The following is a 25,664-nucleotide window of genomic DNA, read 5'->3' on the forward strand; positions in this document are numbered from 1 at the left end:
GGAACTCTGTCTGGTGTGTGTAACTATGGAACTCTGTCTGGTGTGTGTAACTATGGAACTCTGTCTGGTGTGTGTAACTATGTAACTCTGTCTGGTGTGTGTTACTATGGAACTCTGTCTGGTGTGTGTAACTATGGAACTCTGTCTGGTGTGTGTAACTATGTAACTCTGTCTGGTGTGTGTTACTATGGAACTCTGTCTGGTGTGTGTAACTATGGAACTCTGTCTGGTGTGTGTAACTATGCAACTCTGTCTGGTGTGTGTTACTATGGAACTCTGTCTGGTGTGTGTAACTATGGAACTCTGTCTGGTGTGTGTAACTATGGAACTCTGTCTGGTGTGTGTAACTATGTAACTCTGTGTAACTATGGAACTCTGTCTGGTGTGTGTAACTATGTAACTCTGTGTAACTATGGAACTCTGTCTGGTGTGTGTTACTATGGAACTCTGTCTGGTGTGTGTAACTATGGAACTCTGTCTGGTGTGTGTTACTATGGAACTCTGTCTGGTGTGTGTGTAACTCTGTTTGGTGTGTGTAACTATGGAACTCTGTCTGGTGTGTGTAACTATGGAACTCTGTCTGGTGTGTGTTACTATGTAACTCTGTCTGGTGTGTGTTACTATGGAACTCTGTCTGGTGTGTGTAACTATGGATCTCTGTCTGGTGTGTGTAACTAATGAACTCTGTCTGGTGTGTGTAACTATGTAACTCTGTCTGGTGTGTGTTACTATGGAACTCTGTCTGGTGTGTGTAACTATGGAACTCTGTCTGGTGTGTGTAACTATGTAACTCTGTCTGGTGTGTGTTACTATGGAACTCTGTCTGGTGTGTGTAACTATGGATCTCTGTCTGGTGTGTGTTACTATGTAACTCTGTCTGGTGTGTGTAACTATGGAACTCTGTCTGGTGTGTGTAACAATGTAACTCTGTCTGGTGTGTGTTACTATGGAACTCTGTCTGGTGTGTGTAACTATGGATCTCTGTCTGGTGTGTGTTACTATGTAACTCTGTCTGGTGTGTGTAACTATGTAACTCTGTCTGGTGTGTGTTACTATGGAACTCTGTCTGGTGTGTGTAACTATGGATCTCTGTCTGGTGTGTGTTACTATGTAACTCTGTCTGGTGTGTGTTACTATGGAACTCTGTCTGGTGTGTGTAACTATGGATCTCTGTCTGGTGTGTGTTACTATGTAACTCTGTCTGGTGTGTGTAACTATGTAACTCTGTCTGGTGTGTGTAACTATGTAACTCTGTCTGGTGTGTGTTACTATGGAACTCTGTCTGGTGTGTGTTACTATGGAACTCTGTCTGGTGTGTGTAACTATGGACCTCTGTCTGGTGTGTGTTACTATGGATCTCTGTCTGGTGTGTGTAACTATGGAACTCTGTCTGGTGTGTGTAACTATGGATCTCTGTCTGGTGTGTGTTACTATGGATCTCTGTCTGGTGTGTGTAACTATGGAACTCTGTCTGGTGTGTGTTACTATGGATCTCTGTCTGGTGTGTGTTACTATGGAACTCTGTCTGGTGTGTGTTACTATGGATCTCTGTCTGGTGTGTGTAACTATGGAACTCTGTTTGGTGTGTGTAACTATGGAACTCTGTCTGGTGTGTGTAACTATGGAACTCTGTCTGGTGTGTGTGTAACTCTGTGTAACTATGGAACTCTGTCTGGTGTGTGTTACTATGGAACTCTGTCTGGTGTGTGTAACTATGGAACTCTGTCTGGTGTGTGTAACTATGGAACTCTGTCTGGTGTGTGTAACTATGGAACTCTGTCTGGTGTGTGTGTAACTCTGTGTAACTATGGAACTCTGTCTGGTGTGTGTAACTATGTGTTACTATGGAACTCTGTCTGGTGTGTGTTACTATGGAACTCTGTCTGGTGTGTGTTACTATGGACCTCTGTCTGGTGTGTGTTACTATGGACCTCTGTCTGGTGTGTGTGTAACTCTGTGTTACTATGGAACTCTGTCTGGTGTGTGTAACTATGGAACTCTGTCTGGTGTGTGTTACTATGGACCTCTGTCTGGTGTGTGTGTAACTCTGTGTTACTATGGAACTCTGTCTGGTGTGTGTAACTATGGAACTCTGTCTGGTGTGTGTAACTATGTAACTCTGTCTGGTGTGTGTAACTATGGATCTCTGTCTGGTGTGTGTAACTATGGATCTCTGTCTGGTGTGTGTAACTATGGAACTCTGTCTGGTGTGTGTAACTATGGATCTCTGTCTGGTGTGTGTTACTATGGAACTCTGTCTGGTGTGTGTAACTATGGAACTCTGTCTGGTGTGTGTAACTATGGAACTCTGTCTGGTGTGTGTAACTATGGAACTCTGTCTGGTGTGTGTAACTATGTGTTACTATGGAACTCTGTCTGGTGTGTGTTACTATGGAACTCTGTCTGGTGTGTGTAACTATGGAACTCTGTCTGGTGTGTGTTACTATGGACCTCTGTCTGGTGTGTGTGTAACTCTGTGTTACTATGGAACTCTGTCTGGTGTGTGTAACTATGGATCTCTGTCTGGTGTGTGTAACTATGGAACTCTGTCTGGTGTGTGTAACTATGGAACTCTGTCTGGTGTGTGTTACTATGGACCTCTGTCTGGTGTGTGTGTAACTCTGTGTTACTATGGAACTCTGTCTGGTGTGTGTAACTATGGATCTCTGTCTGGTGTGTGTTACTATGGATCTCTGTCTGGTGTGTGTTACTATGGAACTCTGTCTGGTGTGTGTTACTATGGACCTCTGTCTGGTGTGTGTGTAACTCTGTGTTACTATGGAACTCTGTCTGGTGTGTGTAACTATGGAACTCTGTCTGGTGTGTGTAACTATGTAACTCTGTCTGGTGTGTGTAACTATGGATCTCTGTCTGGTGTGTGTAACTATGGATCTCTGTCTGGTGTGTGTAACTATGGAACTCTGTCTGGTGTGTGTAACTATGGATCTCTGTCTGGTGTGTGTTACTATGGAACTCTGTCTGGTGTGTGTAACTATGGAACTCTGTCTGGTGTGTGTAACTATGGAACTCTGTCTGGTGTGTGTAACTATGGAACTCTGTCTGGTGTGTGTAACTATGTGTTACTATGGAACTCTGTCTGGTGTGTGTTACTATGGAACTCTGTCTGGTGTGTGTAACTATGGAACTCTGTCTGGTGTGTGTTACTATGGACCTCTGTCTGGTGTGTGTGTAACTCTGTGTTACTATGGAACTCTGTCTGGTGTGTGTAACTATGGATCTCTGTCTGGTGTGTGTAACTATGGAACTCTGTCTGGTGTGTGTAACTATGGAACTCTGTCTGGTGTGTGTTACTATGGACCTCTGTCTGGTGTGTGTGTAACTCTGTGTTACTATGGAACTCTGTCTGGTGTGTGTAACTATGGATCTCTGTCTGGTGTGTGTTACTATGGATCTCTGTCTGGTGTGTGTTACTATGGAACTCTGTCTGGTGTGTGTTACTATGGACCTCTGTCTGGTGTGTGTGTAACTCTGTGTTACTATGGAACTCTGTCTGGTGTGTGTAACTATGGATCTCTGTCTGGTGTGTGTTACTATGGATCTCTGTCTGGTGTGTGTAACTATGGAACTCTGTCTGGTGTGTGTAACTATGGAACTCTGTCTGGTGTGTGTTACTATGGAACTCTGTCTGGTGTGTGTGTAACTCTGTGTTACTATGGATCTCTGTCTGGTGTGTGTAACTATGGAACTCTGTCTGGTGTGTGTAACTATGGAACTCTGTCTGGTGTGTGTAACTATGGAACTCTGTCTGGTGTGTGTGTAACTCTGTGTTACTATGGAACTCTGTCTGGTGTGTGTAACTATGGAACTTTGTCTGGTGTGTGTGTAACTCTGTGTTACTATGGAACTCTGTCTGGTGTGTGTAACTATGGATCTCTGTCTGGTGTGTGTAACTATGGATCTCTGTCTGGTGTGTGTAACTATGTAACTCTGTCTGGTGTGTGTAACTATGGAACTCTGTCTGGTGTGTGTAACTATGTAACTCTGTCTGGTGTGTGTAACTATGGATCTCTGTCTGGTGTGTGTAACTATGTAACTCTGTCTGGTGTGTGTAACTATGTAACTCTGTCTGGTGTGTGTAACTATGGAACTCTGTCTGGTGTGTGTAACTATGGAACTCTGTCTGGTGTGTGTAACTATGGATCTCTGTCTGGTGTGTGTAACTATGTAACTCTGTCTGGTGTGTGTAACTATGTAACTCTGTCTGTTGTGTGTAACTATGGAACTCTGTCTGGTGTGTGTAACTATGGAACTCTGTCTGGTGTGTGTGTAACTCTGTGTTACTATGGAACTCTGTCTGGTGTGTGTTACTATGTATCTCTGTCTGGTGTGTGTTACTATGGACCTCTGTCTGGTGTGTGTGTAACTCTGTGTTACTATGGAACTCTGTCTGGTGTGTGTAACTATGGAACTCTGTCTGGTGTGTGTAACTATGTAACTCTGTCTGGTGTGTGTAACTATGGATCTCTGTCTGGTGTGTGTAACTATGGATCTCTGTCTGGTGTGTGTAACTATGGAACTCTGTCTGGTGTGTGTAACTATGGATCTCTGTCTGGTGTGTGTTACTATGGAACTCTGTCTGGTGTGTGTAACTATGGAACTCTGTCTGGTGTGTGTAACTATGGAACTCTGTCTGGTGTGTGTAACTATGGAACTCTGTCTGGTGTGTGTAACTATGTGTTACTATGGAACTCTGTCTGGTGTGTGTTACTATGGAACTCTGTCTGGTGTGTGTAACTATGGAACTCTGTCTGGTGTGTGTTACTATGGACCTCTGTCTGGTGTGTGTGTAACTCTGTGTTACTATGGAACTCTGTCTGGTGTGTGTAACTATGGATCTCTGTCTGGTGTGTGTAACTATGGAACTCTGTCTGGTGTGTGTAACTATGGAACTCTGTCTGGTGTGTGTTACTATGGACCTCTGTCTGGTGTGTGTGTAACTCTGTGTTACTATGGAACTCTGTCTGGTGTGTGTAACTATGGATCTCTGTCTGGTGTGTGTTACTATGGATCTCTGTCTGGTGTGTGTTACTATGGAACTCTGTCTGGTGTGTGTTACTATGGACCTCTGTCTGGTGTGTGTGTAACTCTGTGTTACTATGGAACTCTGTCTGGTGTGTGTAACTATGGATCTCTGTCTGGTGTGTGTTACTATGGATCTCTGTCTGGTGTGTGTAACTATGGAACTCTGTCTGGTGTGTGTAACTATGGAACTCTGTCTGGTGTGTGTTACTATGGAACTCTGTCTGGTGTGTGTGTAACTCTGTGTTACTATGGATCTCTGTCTGGTGTGTGTAACTATGGAACTCTGTCTGGTGTGTGTAACTATGGAACTCTGTCTGGTGTGTGTAACTATGGAACTCTGTCTGGTGTGTGTGTAACTCTGTGTTACTATGGAACTCTGTCTGGTGTGTGTAACTATGGAACTTTGTCTGGTGTGTGTGTAACTCTGTGTTACTATGGAACTCTGTCTGGTGTGTGTAACTATGGATCTCTGTCTGGTGTGTGTAACTATGGATCTCTGTCTGGTGTGTGTAACTATGTAACTCTGTCTGGTGTGTGTAACTATGGAACTCTGTCTGGTGTGTGTAACTATGTAACTCTGTCTGGTGTGTGTAACTATGGATCTCTGTCTGGTGTGTGTAACTATGTAACTCTGTCTGGTGTGTGTAACTATGTAACTCTGTCTGGTGTGTGTAACTATGGAACTCTGTCTGGTGTGTGTAACTATGGAACTCTGTCTGGTGTGTGTAACTATGGATCTCTGTCTGGTGTGTGTAACTATGTAACTCTGTCTGGTGTGTGTAACTATGTAACTCTGTCTGGTGTGTGTAACTATGGAACTCTGTCTGGTGTGTGTAACTATGGAACTCTGTCTGGTGTGTGTGTAACTCTGTGTTACTATGGAACTCTGTCTGGTGTGTGTTACTATGTAACTCTGTCTGGTGTGTGTGTAACTCTGTGTTACTATGGAACTCTGTCTGGTGTGTGTTACTATGGAACTCTGTCTGGTGTGTGTTACTATGGACCTCTGTCTGGTGTGTGTTACTATGGACCTCTGTCTGGTGTGTGTAACTATGTAACTCTGTCTGGTGTGTGTAACTATGGAACTCTGTCTGGTGTGTGTAACTATGGAACTCTGTCTGGTGTGTGTGTAACTCTGTGTTACTATGGAACTCTGTCTGGTGTGTGTTACTATGGAACTCTGTCTGGTGTGTGTTACTATGGAACTCTGTCTGGTGTGTGTTACTATGGAACTCTGTCTGGTGTGTGTTACTATGGACCTCTGTCTGGTGTGTGTTACTATGGACCTCTGTCTGGTGTGTGTAACTCTGTGTAACTATGGATCTCTGGTGTGTGTAACTCTGTGTAACCATGGATCTCTGGTGTGTGTAACTCTGTGTAACCATGGATCTCTGGTGTGTGTAACTCTGTGTAACCATGGATCTCTGGTGTGTGTAACTCTGTGTAACTCTGGTGTGTGTAACTCTGTGTAACTCTGGTGTGTGTAACTCTGTGTAACCATGGATCTCTGGTGTGTGTAACTCTGTGTAACTATGGATCTGTGTTGTCCAGTCGTCGTGCAGGGTCAGCAGGAACACTCTGAGTGGATACTTCCTGGCTGGGAGAGACATGGCCTGGTGGCCGGTGAGTCTCAAAGTCCCATCTGCTGTTAATATCAAACAGTCCTGCATTTCCTGCTCTTCTTGTGGAAGATCAGAGCCTCTCTGTTCACCAGTTGTGTGTTTGTGTATCTGTGTGTTTGTGTGTGTAGATCGGAGCCTCTCTTTTTACCAGGTGTGTGTGTGTGTATCTGTGTGTGTGTGTGTAGATCGGAGACTCTCTGTTTACTAGTTGTGTGTGTGTGTGTATCTGTGTGTGTGTGTGTGTGTGTAGATCGGAGCCTCTCTGTTTGCCAGTAGTGAGGGCTCTGGTCTGTTCATCGGTCTGGCTGGAACTGGAGCTGCTGGAGGCATCGCTGTAGCTGGCTTCGAATGGAATGTAAGGACACACACACACACACACACACACACACACACACACACACACACACACACACACACACACACACACACACACACACACACACACACACACACACAGAGACACACACACACACACACCCAGTGGTGCGTATTCATGGATGCCAAAGGAAGCCAAGCTTCCCCAGAAAATGAACCATGAAAAAAGAAAAAAAACATTTTAAATCATTTCTGTTTCATCTCTCTATGTTTTCATAATTTTCCTTCAATTCGCAAGAGTCTGAATGTACCGGATGAAGCATCGGAATGAAACAGATCTGGAAGTCAGGCTGAGCATGTCCCTGTTCAGACAACCTAGTTATACTGGAAGTCAGGCTGAGCATGTCCCTGTTCAGACAACCTAGTTATACTGGAAGACAGGCTGAGCATGTCACTGTTCAGACAACCTAGTTATACTGGAAGACAGGCTGAGCATGTCACTGTTCAGACAACCTAGTTATACTGGAAGTCAGGCTGAGCATGTCCCTGTTCAGACAACCTAGTTATACTGGAAGTCAGGCTGAGCATTTCACTGTTCAGACAACCTAGTTATACTGATTATTATGTATAGTAGTAGTACCATCTACAGACAGCAGGGGGCAGTGTAACCAGCTGATTATTATGTATAGTAGTAGTACCATCAACAGACAGCAGGGGGCGGTGTAACCAGCTGATTATTATGTATAGTAGTAGTACCATCAACAGACAGCAGGGGGCAGTGTAACCAGCTGATTATTATGTATAGTAGTAGTACCATCAACAGACAGCAGGGGGCAGTGTAACCAGCTGATTATTATGTATAGTAGTAGTACCATCAGCAGACAGCAGGGGGCAGTGTAACCAGCTGATTATTATGTATAGTAGTAGTACCATCAACAGACAGCAGGGGGCGGTGTAACCAGCTGATTATTATGTATAGTAGTAGTACCATCAGCAGACAGCAGGGGGCAGTGTAACCAGCTGATTATTATGTATAGTAGTAGTACCACCAACAGACAGCAGGGGGCAGTGTAACCAGCTGATTATTATATATAGTAGTAGTACCATCAACAGACAGCAGGGGGCAGTGTAACCAGCTGATTATTATGTATAGTAGTAGTACCATCAACAGACAGCAGGGGGCAGAGTAACCAGCTGATTATTATGTATAGTAGTAGTACCATCAGCAGACAGCAGGGGGCAGTGTAACCAGCTGATTATTATGTATAGTAGTAGTACCATCAACAGACAGCAGGGGGCAGTGTAACCAGCTGATTATTATGTATAGTAGTAGTACCATCAGCAGACAGCAGGGGGCAGTGTAACCAGCTGATTATTATGTATAGTAGTAGTACCATCAACAGACAGCAGGGGGCAGTGTAACCAGCTGATTATTATGTATAGTAGTAGTACCATCAACAGACGGCAGGGGGCAGTGTAACCAGCTGATTATTATGTATAGTAGTAGTACCATCAGCAGACGGCAGGGGGCAGTGTAACCAGCTGATTATTATGTATAGTAGTAGTACCATCAACAGACGGCAGGGGGCAGTGTAACCAGCTGATTATTATGTATAGTAGTAGTACCATCAACAGACGGCAGGGGGCAGTGTAACCAGCTGATTATTATGTATAGTAGTAGTACCATCAGCAGACAGCAGGGGTCAGTGTAACCAGCTGATTATTATGTATAGTAGTAGTACCATCAACAGACAGCAGGGGGCAGTGTAACCAGCTGATTATTATGTATAGTAGTAGTACCATCAGCAGACAGCAGGGGGCAGTGTAACCAGCTGATTATTATGTATAGTAGTAGTACCATCAACAGACAGCAGGGGGCAGTGTAACCAGCTGATTATTATGTATAGTAGTAGTACCATCAACAGACAGCAGGGGGCAGTGTAACCCGCTGATTATTATGTATAGTAGTAGTACCATCAGCAGACAGCAGGGGGCAGTGTAACCAGCTGATTATTATGTATAGTAGTAGTACCATCAACAGACAGCAGGGGGCAGTGTAACCAGCTGATTATTATGTATAGTAGTAGTACCATCAACAGACAGCAGGGGGCAGTGTAACCAGCTGATTATTATGTATAGTAGTAGTACCATCAACAGACAGCAGGGGGCAGTGTAACCAGCTGATTATTATGTATAGTAGTAGTACCATCAACAGACAGCAGGGGGCAGTGTAACCAGCTGATTATTATGTATAGTAGTAGTACCATCAGCAGACAGCAGGGGGCAGTGTAACCAGCTGATTATTATGTATAGTAGTAGTACCATCAACAGACAGCAGGGGGCAGTGTAACCAGCTGATTATTATGTATAGTAGTAGTACCATCAACAGACAGCAGGGGGCAGTGTAACCCGCTGATTATTATGTATAGTAGTAGTACCATCAGCAGACAGCAGGGGGCAGTGTAACCAGCTGATTATTATGTATAGTAGTAGTACCATCAACAGACAGCAGGGGGCAGTGTAACCAGCTGATTATTATCTATAGTAGTAGTACCATCAACAGACAGCAGGGGGCAGTGTAACCAGCTGATTATTATGTATAGTAGTAGTACCATCAGCAGACAGCAGGGGGCAGTGTAACCAGCTGATTATTATGTATAGTAGTAGTACCACCAACAGACAGCAGGGGGCAGTGTAACCAGCTGATTATTATGTATAGTAGTAGTACCATCAGCAGACAGCAGGGGGCAGTGTAACCAGCTGATTATTATGTATAGTAGTAGTACCACCAACAGACAGCAGGGGGCAGTGTAACCAGCTGATTATTATGTGTAGTAGTAGTACCATCAGCAGACAGCAGGGGGCAGTGTAACCAGCTGATTATTATGTATAGTAGTAGTACCATCAGCAGACAGCAGGGGGCAGTATAACCAGCTGATTATTATGTATAGTAGTAGTACCATCAACACACAGCAGGGGGCAGTGTAACCAGCTGATTATTATGTATAGTAGTAGTACCATCAGCAGACAGCAGGGGGCAGTGTAACCAGCTGATTATTATGTATAGTAGTAGTACCATCAACAGACAGCAGGGGGAGGTGTAACCAGCTGATTATTATGTATAGTAGTAGTACCATCAGCAGACAGCAGGGGGCAGTGTAACCAGCTGATTATTATGTATAGTAGTAGTACCATCAACAGACAGCAGGGGGCGGTGTAACCAGCTGATTATTATGTATAGTAGTAGTACCATCAGCAGACAGCAGGGGGCGGTGTAACCAGCTGATTATTATGTATAGTAGTAGTACCATCAACAGACAGCAGGGGGCAGTGTAACCAGCTGATTATTATGTATAGTAGTAGTACCATCAACAGACAGCAGGGGGCAGTGTAACCAGCTGATTATTATGTATAGTAGTAGTACCATCAACAGACAGCAGGGGGCAGTGTAACCAGCTGATTATTATGTATAGTAGTAGTACCATCAACAGACAGCAGGGGGCAGTGTAACCAGCTGATTATTATGTATAGTAGTAGTACCATCAACAGACAGCAGGGGGCAGTGTAACCAGCTGATTATTATGTATAGTAGTAGTACCATCAACAGACAGCAGGGGGCAGTGTAACCAGCTGATTATTATGTATAGTAGTAGTACCATCAACAGACAGCAGGGGGCAGTGTAACCAGCTGATTATTATGTATAGTAGTAGTACCATCAGCAGACAGCAGGGGGCAGTGTAACCAGCTGATTATTATGTATAGTAGTAGTACCATCAGCAGACAGCAGGGGGCAGTGTAACCAGCTGATTATTATGTATAGTAGTAGTACCATCAACAGACAGCAGGGGGCAGTGTAACCAGCTGATTATTATGTATAGTAGTAGTACCATCAACAGACAGCAGGGGGCAGTGTAACCAGCTGATTATTATGTACAGTAGTAGTACCATCAACAGACAGCAGGGGGCAGTGTAACCAGCTGATTATTATGTATAGTAGTAGTACCATCAGCAGACAGCAGGGGGCGGTGTAACCAGCTGATTATTATGTATAGTAGTAGTACCATCAACAGACAGCAGGGGGCGGTGTAACCAGCTGATTATTATGTATAGTAGTAGTACCATCAACAGACAGCAGGGGGCAGTGTAACCAGCTGATTATTATGTATAGTAGTAGTACCATCAGCAGACAGCAGGGGGCAGTGTAACCAGCTGATTATTATGTATAGTAGTAGTACCATCAACAGACAGCAGGGGGCAGTGTAACCAGCTGATTATTATGTGTAGTAGTAGTACCATCTACAGACAGCAGGGGGCAGTGTAACCAGCTGATTATTATGTATAGTAGTAGTACCATCAGCAGACAGCAGGGGGCAGTGTAACCAGCTGATTATTATGTATAGTAGTAGTACCATCAGCAGACAGCAGGGGGCAGTGTAACCAGCTGATTATTATGTATAGTAGTAGTACCATCAACAGACAGCAGGGGGCGGTGTAACCAGCTGATTATTATGTATAGTAGTAGTACCATCAACAGACAGCAGGGGGCGGTGTAACCAGCTGATTATTATGTATAGTAGTAGTACCATCAGCAGACAGCAGGGGGCGGTGTAACCAGCTGATTATTATGTATAGTAGTAGTACCATCAGCAGACAGCAGGGGGCGGTGTAACCAGCTGATTATTATGTATAGTAGTAGTACCACCAACAGACAGCAGGGGGCAGTGTAACCAGCTGATTATTATGTATAGTAGTAGTACCATCAGCAGACAGCAGGGGGCAGTGTAACCATCTGATTATTATGTATAGTAGTAGTACCATCAGCAGACAGCAGGGGGCAGTGTAACCAGCTGATTATTATGTATAGTAGTAGTACCATCAACAGACAGCAGGGGGCAGTGTAACCAGCTGATTATTATGTATAGTAGTAGTACCATCAACAGACAGCAGGGGGCAGTGTAACCAGCTGATTATTATGTATAGTAGTAGTACCATCAACAGACAGCAGGGGGCAGTGTAACCAGCTGATTATTATGTATAGTAGTAGTACCATCAACAGACAGCAGGGGGCAGTATAACCAGCTGATTATATGTATAGTAGTAGTACCATCAACAGACAGCAGGGGGCAGTGTAACCAGCTGATTATTATGTATAGTAGTAGTACCACCAACAGACAGCAGGGGGCAGTGTAACCAGCTGATTATTATGTATAGTAGTAGTACCATCAGCAGACAGCAGGGGGCAGTGTAACCAGCTGATTATTATGTATAGTAGTAGTACCATCAACAGACAGCAGGGGGCAGTGTAACCAGCTGATTATTATGTATAGTAGTAGTACCATCAACAGACAGCAGGGGGCAGTGTAACCAGCTGATTATTATGTATAGTAGTAGTACCATCAACAGACAGCAGGGGGCAGTGTAACCATCTGATTATTATGTATAGTAGTAGTACCATCAGCAGACAGCAGGGGGCAGTGTAACCAGCTGATTATTATGTATAGTAGTAGTACCATCAACAGACAGCAGGGGGCAGTGTAACCAGCTGATTATTATATATAGTAGTAGTACCATCAACAGACAGCAGGGGGCAGTGTAACCAGCTGATTATTATGTATAGTAGTAGTACCATCAACAGACAGCAGGGGGCAGTGTAACCAGCTGATTATTATGTATAGTAGTAGTACCATCAACAGACAGCAGGGGGCAGTATAACCAGCTGATTATTATGTATAGTAGTAGTACCATCAACAGACAGCAGGGGGCAGTGTAACCAGCTGATTATTATGTATAGTAGTAGTACCACCAACAGACAGCAGGGGGCAGTGTAACCAGCTGATTATTATGTATAGTAGTAGTACCATCAGCAGACAGCAGGGGGCAGTGTAACCAGCTGATTATTATGTATAGTAGTAGTACCATCAACAGACAGCAGGGGGCAGTGTAACCAGCTGATTATTATGTATAGTAGTAGTACCATCAACAGACAGCAGGGGGCAGTGTAACCAGCTGATTATTATGTATAGTAGTAGTACCATCAACAGACAGCAGGGGGCAGTGTAACCAGCTGATTATTATGTATAGTAGTAGTACCATCAACAGACAGCAGGGGGCGGTGTAACCAGCTGATTATTATGTATAGTAGTAGTACCATCAGCATACAGCAGGGGGCGGTGTAACCAGTTGATTATTATGTATAGTATTAGTACCATCAACAGACAGCAGGGGGCGGTGTAACCAGCTGATTATTATGTATAGTAGTAGTACCATCAACAGACAGCAGGGGGCAGTGTAACCATCTGATTATTATGTATAGTAGTAGTACCATCAACAGACAGCAGGGGGCAGTGTAACCAGCTGATTATTATGTATAGTAGTAGTACCATCAACAGACAGCAGGGGGCAGTGTAACCAGCTGATTATTATGTATAGTAGTAGTACCATCAGCAGACAGCAGGGGGCAGTGTAACCAGCTGATTATTATGTATAGTAGTAGTACCACCAACAGACAGCAGGGGGCAGTGTAACCAGCTGATTATTATGTATAGTAGTAGTACCATCAACAGACAGCAGGGGGCGGTGTAACCAGCTGATTATTATGTATAGTAGTAGTACCATCAACAGACAGCAGGGGGCGGTGTAACCAGCTGATTATTATGTATAGTAGTAGTACCATCAGCAGACAGCAGGGGGCAGTGTAACCAGCTGATTATTATGTATAGTAGTAGTACCATCAGCAGACAGCAGGGGGCAGTGTAACCAGCTGATTATTATGTATAGTAGTAGTACCACCAGCAGACAGCAGGGGACAGTGTAACCAGCTGATTATTATGTATAGTAGTAGTACCATCAACAGACAGCAGGGGGCAGTGTAACCAGCTGATTATTATGTGTAGTAGTAGTACCATCTACAGACAGCAGGGGGCAGTGTAACCAGCTGATTATTATGTATAGTAGTAGTACCATCAGCAGACAGCAGGGGGCGGTGTAACCAGCTGATTATTATGTATAGTAGTAGTACCATCAACAGACAGCAGGGGGCGGTGTAACCAGCTGATTATTATGTATAGTAGTAGTACCATCAACAGACAGCAGGGGGCGGTGTAACCAGCTGATTATTATGTATAGTAGTAGTACCATCAGCAGACAGCAGGGGGCGGTGTAACCAGCTGATTATTATGTATAGTAGTAGTACCATCAGCAGACAGCAGGGGGCGGTGTAACCAGCTGATTATTATGTATAGTAGTAGTACCACCAACAGACAGCAGGGGGCAGTGTAACCAGCTGATTATTATGTATAGTAGTAGTACCATCAGCAGACAGCAGGGGGCAGTGTAACCATCTGATTATTATGTATAGTAGTAGTACCATCAGCAGACAGCAGGGGGCAGTGTAACCAGCTGATTATTATGTATAGTAGTAGTACCATCAACAGACAGCAGGGGGCAGTGTAACCAGCTGATTATTATGTATAGTAGTAGTACCATCAACAGACAGCAGGGGGCAGTGTAACCAGCTGATTATTATGTATAGTAGTAGTACCATCAACAGACAGCAGGGGGCAGTATAACCAGCTGATTATATGTATAGTAGTAGTACCATCAACAGACAGCAGGGGGCAGTGTAACCAGCTGATTATTATGTATAGTAGTAGTACCACCAACAGACAGCAGGGGGCAGTGTAACCAGCTGATTATTATGTATAGTAGTAGTACCATCAGCAGACAGCAGGGGGCAGTGTAACCAGCTGATTATTATGTATAGTAGTAGTACCATCAACAGACAGCAGGGGGCAGTGTAACCAGCTGATTATTATGTATAGTAGTAGTACCATCAACAGACAGCAGGGGGCAGTGTAACCAGCTGATTATTATGTATAGTAGTAGTACCATCAACAGACAGCAGGGGGCAGTGTAACCATCTGATTATTATGTATAGTAGTAGTACCATCAGCAGACAGCAGGGGGCAGTGTAACCAGCTGATTATTATGTATAGTAGTAGTACCATCAACAGACAGCAGGGGGCAGTGTAACCAGCTGATTATTATATATAGTAGTAGTACCATCAACAGACAGCAGGGGGCAGTGTAACCAGCTGATTATTATGTATAGTAGTAGTACCATCAACAGACAGCAGGGGGCAGTGTAACCAGCTGATTATTATGTATAGTAGTAGTACCATCAACAGACAGCAGGGGGCAGTGTAACCAGCTGATTATTATGTATAGTAGTAGTACCATAAACAGACAGCAGGGGGCAGTGTAACCAGCTGATTATTATGTATAGTAGTAGTACCATCAGCAGACAGCAGGGGGCAGTGTAACCAGCTGATTATTATGTATAGTAGTAGTACCATCAACAGACAGCAGGGGGCAGTGTAACCAGCTGATTATTATGTATAGTAGTAGTACCATCAACAGACAGCAGGGGGCGGTGTAACCAGCTGATTATTATGTATAGTAGTAGTACCATCAGCATACAGCAGGGGGCGGTGTAACCAGTTGATTATTATGTATAGTATTAGTACCATCAACAGACAGCAGGGGGCGGTGTAACCAGCTGATTATTATGTATAGTAGTAGTACCATCAACAGACAGCAGGGGGCAGTGTAACCATCTGATTATTATGTATAGTAGTAGTACCATCAACAGACAGAAGGGGGCAGTGTAACCAGCTGATTATTATGTATAGTAGTAGTACCATCAACAGACAGCAGGGGGCGGTGTAACCAGCTGATTATTATGTATAGTAGTAGTACCACCAACAGACAGCAGGGGGCAGTGTAACCAGCTGATTATTATGTATAGTAGTAGTACCATCAACAGACAGCAGGGGGCAGTGTAACCAGCTGATTATTATGTATAGTAGTAGTACCATCAGCAGACAGCAGGGGGCAGTGTAACCAGCTGATTATTATGTATAGTAGTAGTACCACCAACAGACAGCAGGGGGCAGTGTAACCAGCTGATTATTATGTATAGTAGTAGTACCATCAACAGACAGCAGGGGGCAGTGTAACCAGCTGATTATTATGTATAGTAGTAGTACCATCAACAGACAGCAGGGGGCGGTGTAACCAGCTGATTATTATGTATAGTAGTAGTACCATCAGCAGACAGCAGGGGGCAGTGTAACCAGCTGATTATTATGTATAGTAGTAGTACCATCAACAGACAGCAGGGGGCAGTGTAACCAGCTGATTATTATGTATAGTAGTAGTACCATCAGCAGACAGCAGGGGGCAGTGTAACCAGCTGATTATTATGTATAGTAGTAGTACCACCAGCAGACAGCAGGGGGCAGTGTAACCAGCTGATTATTATGTATAGTAGTAGTACCATCAACAGACAGCAGGGGGCAGTGTAACCAGCTGATTATTATGTATAGTAGTAGTACCATCAGCAGACAGCAGGGGGCAGTGTAACCAGCTGTTTATTATGTATAGTAGTAGTACCATCAGCAGACAGCAGGGGGCAGTGTAACCAGCTGATTATTATGTATAGTAGTAGTACCATCAACAGACAGCAGGGGGCAGTGTAACCAGCTGATTATTATGTATAGTAGTAGTACCATCAGCAGACAGCAGGGGGCAGTGTAACCAGCTGATTATTATGTATAGTAGTAGTACCATCAACAGACAGCAGGGGGCAGTGTAACCAGCTGATTATTATGTATAGTAGTAATACCATCAACAGACAGCAGGGGGCGGTGTAACCAGCTGATTATTATGTATAGTAGTAGTACCATCAGCAGACAGCAGGGGGTGGTGTAACCAGCTGATTATTATGTATAGTAGTAGTACCATCAGCAGACAGCAGGGGGCAGTGTAACCAGCTGATTATTATGTATAGTAGTAGTACCATCAACAGACAGCAGGGGGCAGTGTAACCAGGTGATTATTATGTATAGTAGTAGTACCATCAGCAGACAGCAGGGGGCAGTGTAACCAGCTGTTTATTATGTATAGTAGTAGTACCATCAGCAGACAGCAGGGGGCAGTGTAACCAGCTGATTATTATGTATAGTAGTAGTACCATCAGCAGACAGCAGGGGGCAGTGTAACCAGCTGATTATTATGTATAGTAGTAGTACCATCAACAGACAGCAGGGGGCAGTGTAACCAGCTGATTATTATGTATAGTAGTAATACCATCAACAGACAGCAGGGGGCGGTGTAACCAGCTGATTATTATGTATAGTAGTAGTACCATCAGCAGACAGCAGGGGGCGGTGTAACCAGCTGATTATTATGTATAGTAGTAGTACCATCAGCAGACAGCAGGGGGCAGTGTAACCAGCTGATTATTATGTATAGTAGTAGTACCACCAACAGACAGCAGGGGGCAGTGTAACCAGCTGATTATTATGTATAGTAGTAGTACCATCAGCAGACAGCAGGGGGCAGTGTAACCAGCTGATTATTATGTATAGTAGTAGTACCATCAGCAGACAGTAGGGGGCAGTGTAACCAGCTGATTATTATGTATAGTGGTAGTACCATCAACAGACAGCAGGGGGCAGTGTAACCAGCTGATTATTATGTATAGTAGTAGTACCATCAGCAGACAGCAAGGGGCAGTGTAACCAGCTGATTATTATGTATAGTAGTAGTACCATCAACAGACAGCAGGGGGCAGTGTAACCAGCTGATTATTATGTATAGTAGTAGTACCATCACTAGACAGCAGGGGGCAGTATAACCAGCTGATTATTATGTATAGTAGTAGTACCATCAGCAGACAGCAGGGGGCAGTGTACCCAGCTGATTATTATGTATAGTAGTAGTACCATCACTAGACAGCAGGGGGCAGTATAACCACCTGATTATTATGTATAGTAGTAGTACCATCAGCAGACAGCAGGGGGCAGTGTAACCAGCTGATTATTATGTATAGTAGTAGTACCACCAACAGACAGCAGGGGGCAGTGTAACCAGCTGATTATTATGTATAGTAGTAGTACCATCAGCAGACAGCAGGGGGCAGTGTAACCAGCTGAATATTATGTATAGTAGTAGTACCATTAACAGACAGCAGGGGGCAGTGTAACCAGCTGATTATTATGTATAGTAGTAGTACCATCAACAGACAGCAGGGGGCAGTGTAACCAGCTGATTATTATGTATAGTAGTAGTACCATCAGCAGACAGCAGGGGGCAGTGTAACCAGCTGATTATTATGTATAGTAGTAGTACCATCAGCAGACAGCAGGGGGCAGTGTACCCAGCTGATTATTATGTATAGTAGTAGTACCATCACTAGACAGCAGGGGGCAGTATAACCAGCTGATTATTATGTATAGTAGTAGTACCATCAGCAGACAGCAGGGGGCAGTGTAACCAGCTGATTATTATGTATAGTAGTAGTACCACCAACAGACAGCAGGGGGCAGTGTAACCAGCTGATTATTATGTATAGTAGTAGTACCATCAGCAGACAGCAGGGGGCAGTGTACCCAGCTGATTATTATGTATAGTAGTAGTACCATCACTAGACAGCAGGGGGCAGTATAACCAGCTGATTATTATGTATAGTAGTAGTACCATCACTAGACAGCAGGGGGCAGTATAACCAGCTGATTATTATGTATAGTAGTAGTACCATCAGCAGACAGCAGGGGGCAGTGTAACCAGCTGATTATTATGTATAGTAGTAGTACCACCAACAGACAGCAGGGGGCAGTGTAACCAGCTGAGTATTATGTATAGTAGTAGTACCATCAGCAGACAGCAGGGGGCAGTGTACCCAGCTGATTATTATGTATAGTAGTAGTACCATCACTAGACAGCAGGGGGCAGTATAACCAGCTGATTATTATGTATAGTAGTAGTACCATCAGCAGACAGCAGGGGGCAGTGTAACCAGCTGATTATTATGTATAGTAGTAGTACCACCAACAGACAGCAGGGGGCAGTGTAACCAGCTGATTATTATGTATAGTAGTAGTACCATCAGCAGACAGCAGGGGGCAGTGTAACCAGCTGAGTATTATGTATAGTAGTAGTACCATCAGCAGACAGCAGGGGGCAGTGTACCCAGCTGATTATTATGTATAGTAGTAGTACCATCACTAGACAGCAGGGGGCAGTATAACCAGCTGATTATTATCTATAGTAGTAGTACCATCAGCAGACAGCAGGGGGCAGTGTAACCAGCTGATTATTATGTATAGTAGTAGTACCACCAACAGACAGCAGGGGGCAGTGTAACCAGCTGATTATTATGTATAGTAGTAGTACCATCAGCAGACAGCAGGGGGCAGTGTAACCAGCTGAGTATTATGTATAGTAGTAGTACCATCAACAGACAGCAGGGGGCAGTGTAACCAGCTGATTATTATGTATAGTAGTAGTACCATCAACAGACAGCAGGGGGCAGTGTAACCAGCTGATTATTATGTATAGTAGTAGTACCATCAACAGACAGCAGGGGGCAGTGTAACCAGCTGATTATTATGTATAGTAGTAGTACCATCAGCAGACAGCAGGGGGCAGTGTAACCAGCTGATTATTATGTATAGTAGTAGTACCATCAGCAGACAGCAGGGGGCAGTGTACCCAGCTGATTATTATGTATAGTAGTAGTACCATCACTAGACAGCAGGGGGCAGTATAACCAGCTGATTATTATGTATAGTAGTAGTACCATCAGCAGACAGCAGGGGGCAGTGTAACCAGCTGATTATTATGTATAGTAGTAGTACCACCAACAGACAGCAGGGGGCAGTGTAACCAGCTGATTATTATGTATAGTAGTAGTACCATCAGCAGACAGCAGGGGGCAGTGTACCCAGCTGATTATTATGTATAGTAGTAGTACCATCACTAGACAGCAGGGGGCAGTATAACCAGCTGATTATTATGTATAGTAGTAGTACCATCACTAGACAGCAGGGGGCAGTATAACCAGCTGATTATTATGTATAGTAGTAGTACCATCAGCAGACAGCAGGGGGCAGTGTAACCAGCTGATTATTATGTATAGTAGTAGTACCACCAACAGACAGCAGGGGGCAGTGTAACCAGCTGAGTATTATGTATAGTAGTAGTACCATCAGCAGACAGCAGGGGGCAGTGTACCCAGCTGATTATTATGTATAGTAGTAGTACCATCACTAGACAGCAGGGGGCAGTATAACCAGCTGATTATTATGTATAGTAGTAGTACCATCAGCAGACAGCAGGGGGCAGTGTAACCAGCTGATTATTATGTATAGTAGTAGTACCACCAACAGACAGCAGGGGGCAGTGTAACCAGCTGATTATTATGTATAGTAGTAGTACCATCAGCAGACAGCAGGGGGCAGTGTAACCAGCTGAGTATTATGTATAGTAGTAGTACCATCAGCAGACAGCAGGGGGCAGTGTACCCAGCTGATTATTATGTATAGTAGTAGTACCATCACTAGACAGCAGGGGGCAGTATAACCAGCTGATTATTATCTATAGTAGTAGTACCATCAGCAGACAGCAGGGGGCAGTGTAACCAGCTGATTATTATGTATAGTAGTAGTACCACCAACAGACAGCAGGGGGCAGTGTAACCAGCTGATTATTATGTATAGTAGTAGTACCATCAGCAGACAGCAGGGGGCAGTGTAACCAGCTGAGTATTATGTATAGTAGTAGTACCATCAACAGACAGCAGGGGGCAGTGTAACCAGCTGATTATTATGTATAGTAGTAGTACCATCAACAGACAGCAGGGGGCAGTGTAACCAGCTGATTATTATGTATAGTAGTAGTACCATCAGCAGACAGCAGGGGGCAGTGTAACCAGCTGATTATTATGTATAGTAGTAGTACCATCAGCAGACAGCAGGGGGCAGTGTAACCAGCTGATTATTATGTATAGTAGTAGTACCATCAACAGACAGCAGGGGGCAGTGTAACCAGCTGATTATTATGTATAGTAGTAGTACCATCAGCAGACAGCAGGGGGCAGTGTAACCAGCTGATTATTATGTATAGTAGTAGTACCATCAGCAGACAGCAGGGGGCAGTGTAACCAGCTGATTATTATGTATAGTAGTAGTACCACCAACAGACAGCAGGGGGCAGTGTAACCAGCTGATTATTATGTATAGTAGTAGTACCATCAACAGACAGCAGGGGGCAGTGTAACCAGCTGATTATTATGTATAGTAGTAGTACCATCAACAGACAGCAGGGGGCAGTGTAACCAGCTGATTATTATGTATAGTAGTAGTACCATCAACAGACAGCAGGGGGCAGTGTAACCAGCTGATTATTATGTATAGTAGTAATACCATCAACAGACAGCAGGGGGCAGTGTAACCAGCTGATTATTATGTATAGTAGTAGTACCATCAACAGACAGCAGGGGGCAGTGTAACCAGCTGATTATTATGTATAGTAGTAGTACCATCAGCAGACAGCAGGGGGCAGTGTAACCAGCTGATTATTATGTATAGTAGTAGTACCATCAGCAGACAGCAGGGGGCAGTGTAACCAGCTGATTATTATGTATAGTAGTAGTACCATCAGCAGACAGCAGGGGGCAGTGTAACCAGCTGATTATTATGTATAGTAGTAGTACCATCAACAGACAGCAGGGGGCAGTGTAACCAGCTGATTATTATGTATAGTAGTAGTACCATCAACTGACAGCAGGGGGCAGTGTAACCAGCTGATTATTATGTATAGTAGTAGTACCATCAACAGACAGCATGGGGCAGTGTAACCAGCTGATTATTATGTATAGTAGTAGTACCATCAACAGACAGCAGGGGGCAGTGTAACCAGCTGATTATTATGTATAGTAGTAGTACCATCAGCAGACAGCAGGGGGCAGTGTAACCAGCTGATTATTATGTATAGTAGTAGTACGATCAGCAGACAGCAGGGGGCAGTGTAACCAGCTGATTATTATGTATAGTAGTAGTACCATCAACAGACAGCAGGGGGCAGTGTAACCAGCTGATTATTATGTATAGTAGTAGTACCATCAGCAGACAGCAGGGGGCAGTGTAACCAGCTGATTATTATGTATAGTAGTAGTACCATCAGCAGACAGCAGGGGGCAGTGTAACCAGCTGATTATTATGTATAGTAGTAGTACCATCACTAGACAGCAGGGGGCAGTATAACCAGCTGATTATTATGTATAGTAGTAGTACCATCAGCAGACAGCAGGGGGCAGTGTACCCAGCTGATTATTATGTATAGTAGTAGTACCATCACTAGACAGCAGGGGGCAGTATAACCACCTGATTATTATGTATAGTAGTAGTACCATCAGCAGACAGCAGGGGGCAGTGTAACCAGCTGATTATTATGTATAGTAGTAGTACCACCAACAGACAGCAGGGGGCAGTGTAACCAGCTGATTATTATGTATAGTAGTAGTACCATCAGCAGACAGCAGGGGGCAGTGTAACCAGCTGAGTATTATGTATAGTAGTAGTACCATTAACAGACAGCAGGGGGCAGTGTAACCAGCTGATTATTATGTATAGTAGTAGTACCATCAACAGACAGCAGGGGGCAGTGTAACCAGCTGATTATTATGTATAGTAGTAGTACCATCAGCAGACAGCAGGGGGCAGTGTAACCAGCTGATTATTATGTATAGTAGTAGTACCATCAGCAGACAGCAGGGGGCAGTGTACCCAGCTGATTATTATGTATAGTAGTAGTACCATCACTAGACAGCAGGGGGCAGTATAACCAGCTGATTATTATGTATAGTAGTAGTACCATCAGCAGACAGCAGGGGGCAGTGTAACCAGCTGATTATTATGTATAGTAGTAGTACCACCAACAGACAGCAGGGGGCAGTGTAACCAGCTGATTATTATGTATAGTAGTAGTACCATCAGCAGACAGCAGGGGGCAGTGTACCCAGCTGATTATTATGTATAGTAGTAGTACCATCACTAGACAGCAGGGGGCAGTATAACCAGCTGATTATTATGTATAGTAGTAGTACCATCACTAGACAGCAGGGGGCAGTATAACCAGCTGATTATTATGTATAGTAGTAGTACCATCAGCAGACAGCAGGGGGCAGTGTAACCAGCTGATTATTATGTATAGTAGTAGTACCATCAGCAGACAGCAGGGGGCAGTGTAACCAGCTGAGTATTATGTATAGTAGTAGTACCATCAACAGACAGCAGGGGGCAGTGTAACCAGCTGATTATTATGTATAGTAGTAGTACCATCAACAGACAGCAGGGGGCAGTGTAACCAGCTGATTATTATGTATAGTAGTAGTACCATCAGCAGACAGCAGGGGGCAGTGTAACCAGCTGATTATTATGTATAGTAGTAGTACCATCAGCAGACAGCAGGGGGCAGTGTAACCAGCTGATTATTATGTATAGTAGTAGTACCATCAACAGACAGCAGGGGGCAGTGTAACCAGCTGATTATTATGTATAGTAGTAGTACCATCAGCAGACAGCAGGGGGCAGTGTAACCAGCTGATTATTATGTATAGTAGTAGTACCATCAGCAGACAGCAGGGGGCAGTGTAACCAGCTGATTATTATGTATAGTAGTAGTACCACCAACAGACAGCAGGGGGCAGTGTAACCAGCTGATTATTATGTATAGTAGTAGTACCATCAACAGACAGCAGGGGGCAGTGTAACCAGCTGATTATTATGTATAGTAGTAGTACCATCAACAGACAGCAGGGGGCAGTGTAACCAGCTGATTATTATGTATAGTAGTAGTACCATCAACAGACAGCAGGGGGCAGTGTAACCAGCTGATTATTATGTATAGTAGTAATACCATCAGCAGACAGCAGGGGGCAGTGTAACCAGCTGATTATTATGTATAGTAGTAGTACCATCAACAGACAGCAGGGGGCAGTGTAACCAGCTGATTATTATGTATAGTAGTAGTACCATCAGCAGACAGCAGGGGGCAGTGTAACCAGCTGATTATTATGTATAGTAGTAGTACCATCAGCAGACAGCAGGGGGCAGTGTAACCAGCTGATTATTATGTATAGTAGTAGTACCATCAGCAGACAGCAGGGGGCAGTGTAACCAGCTGATTATTATGTATAGTAGTAGTACCATCAACAGACAGCAGGGGGCAGTGTAACCAGCTGATTATTATGTATAGTAGTAGTACCATCAACTGACAGCAGGGGGCAGTGTAACCAGCTGATTATTATGTATAGTAGTAGTACCATCAGCAGACAGCAGGGGGCAGTGTAACCAGCTGATTATTATGTATAGTAGTAGTACCATCAGCAGACAGCAGGGGGCAGTGTAACCAGCTGATTATTATGTATAGTAGTAGTACCATCAGCAGACAGCAGGGGGCAGTGTAACCAGCTGATTATTATGTATAGTAGTAGTACGATCAGCAGACAGCAGGGGGCAGTGTAACCAGCTGATTATTATGTATAGTAGTAGTACCATCAACAGACAGCAGGGGGCAGTGTAACCAGCTGATTATTATGTATAGTAGTAGTACCATCAGCAGACAGCAGGGGGCAGTGTAACCAGCTGATTATTATGTATAGTAGTAGTACCATCAGCAGACAGCAGGGGGCAGTGTAACCAGCTGATTATTATGTATAGTAGTAGTACCATCAGCAGACAGCAGGGGGCAGTGTAACCAGCTGATTATTATGTATAGTAGTAGTTCCATCAGCAGACAGCAGGGGGCGGTGTAACCAGCTGATTATTATGTATAGTAGTAATACCATCAACAGACAGCAGGGGGAGGTGTAACCAGCTGATTATTATGTATAGTAGTAGTACCATCAGCAGACAGCAGGGGGCAGTGTAACCAGCTGATTATTATGTATAGTAGTAGTACCATCAACAGACAGCAGGGGGCAGTGTAACCAGCTGATTATTATGTATAGTAGTAGTACCATCAGCAGACAGCAGGGGGCAGTGTAACCAGCTGATTATTATGTATAGTAGTAGTACCATCAGCAGACAGCAGGGGGCAGTGTAACCAGCTGATTATTATGTATAGTAGTAGTACCATCAACAGACAGCAGGGGGCAGTGTAACCAGCTGATTATTATGTATAGTAGTAGTACCATCAGCAGACAGCAGGGGGCAGTGTAACCAGCTGATTATTATGTATAGTAGTAGTACCATCAACAGACAGCAGGGGGCAGTGTAACCAGCTGATTATTATGTATAGTAGTAGTACCATCAACAGACAGCAGGGGGCAGTGTAACCAGCTGATTATTATGTATAGTAGTAGTACCATCAACAGACAGCAGGGGGCAGTGTAACCAGCTGATTATTGTACAATACCTCACAGTTGATGAAACCTCTCTTCTTCTTTGGTCTCTCTCTCTCTCTCTCTCTCTCTCTCTCTCTCTCTCTCTCTCTCTCTCTCTCTCTCTCTGTCTCTCTCTCTCCCCTCTCTGTCAATTCAATTCAATTCAAGGGACTTTATTGGCATGGGAAACATGTGTTAACATTGCCAAAGCAAGTGAGGTAGATAATATACAAAAGTGAAGTAAACAATAAAAATTAACAGTAAACATTACACATACAGAAGTTTCAAAACAATAAAGACATTACAAATGTCACATTATATATATACAGTGTTCTAACAATATGCAAATGGTTAAAGTACACAATGGAAAATAAATAAGCATAAATATGGGTTGTATTTACAATGGTAAATTGTAAATACAACCCACAGCAACAAATCTTGGCACACTGTAGTA

General features: G+C 43.9%; 1 protein-coding gene across 2 annotated transcripts in view; it reads left to right on the forward strand.

The window, feature by feature from the left end:
- The first annotated feature begins 6,636 nt into the window (after positions 1-6,636).
- The window catches only part of LOC129843335 (sodium/mannose cotransporter SLC5A10-like), a 162,160-nt gene continuing 143,132 nt past the window's right edge, over positions 6,637-25,664 (forward strand). For both annotated transcript variants that reach the window (XM_055911972.1, XM_055911971.1), the window contains exons 1-2: positions 6,637-6,666; positions 6,916-7,020. In XM_055911972.1, the coding sequence (XP_055767947.1) occupies positions 6,652-6,666; positions 6,916-7,020 (120 nt within the window). In that variant the 5' untranslated portion in view covers positions 6,637-6,651. The remainder of the gene's footprint in view (positions 6,667-6,915; positions 7,021-25,664) is intronic.

Source organism: Salvelinus fontinalis, unplaced genomic scaffold (assembly GCF_029448725.1).
Source record: "Salvelinus fontinalis isolate EN_2023a unplaced genomic scaffold, ASM2944872v1 scaffold_0118, whole genome shotgun sequence".
NCBI classification, from domain to species: domain Eukaryota; kingdom Metazoa; phylum Chordata; class Actinopteri; order Salmoniformes; family Salmonidae; genus Salvelinus; species Salvelinus fontinalis.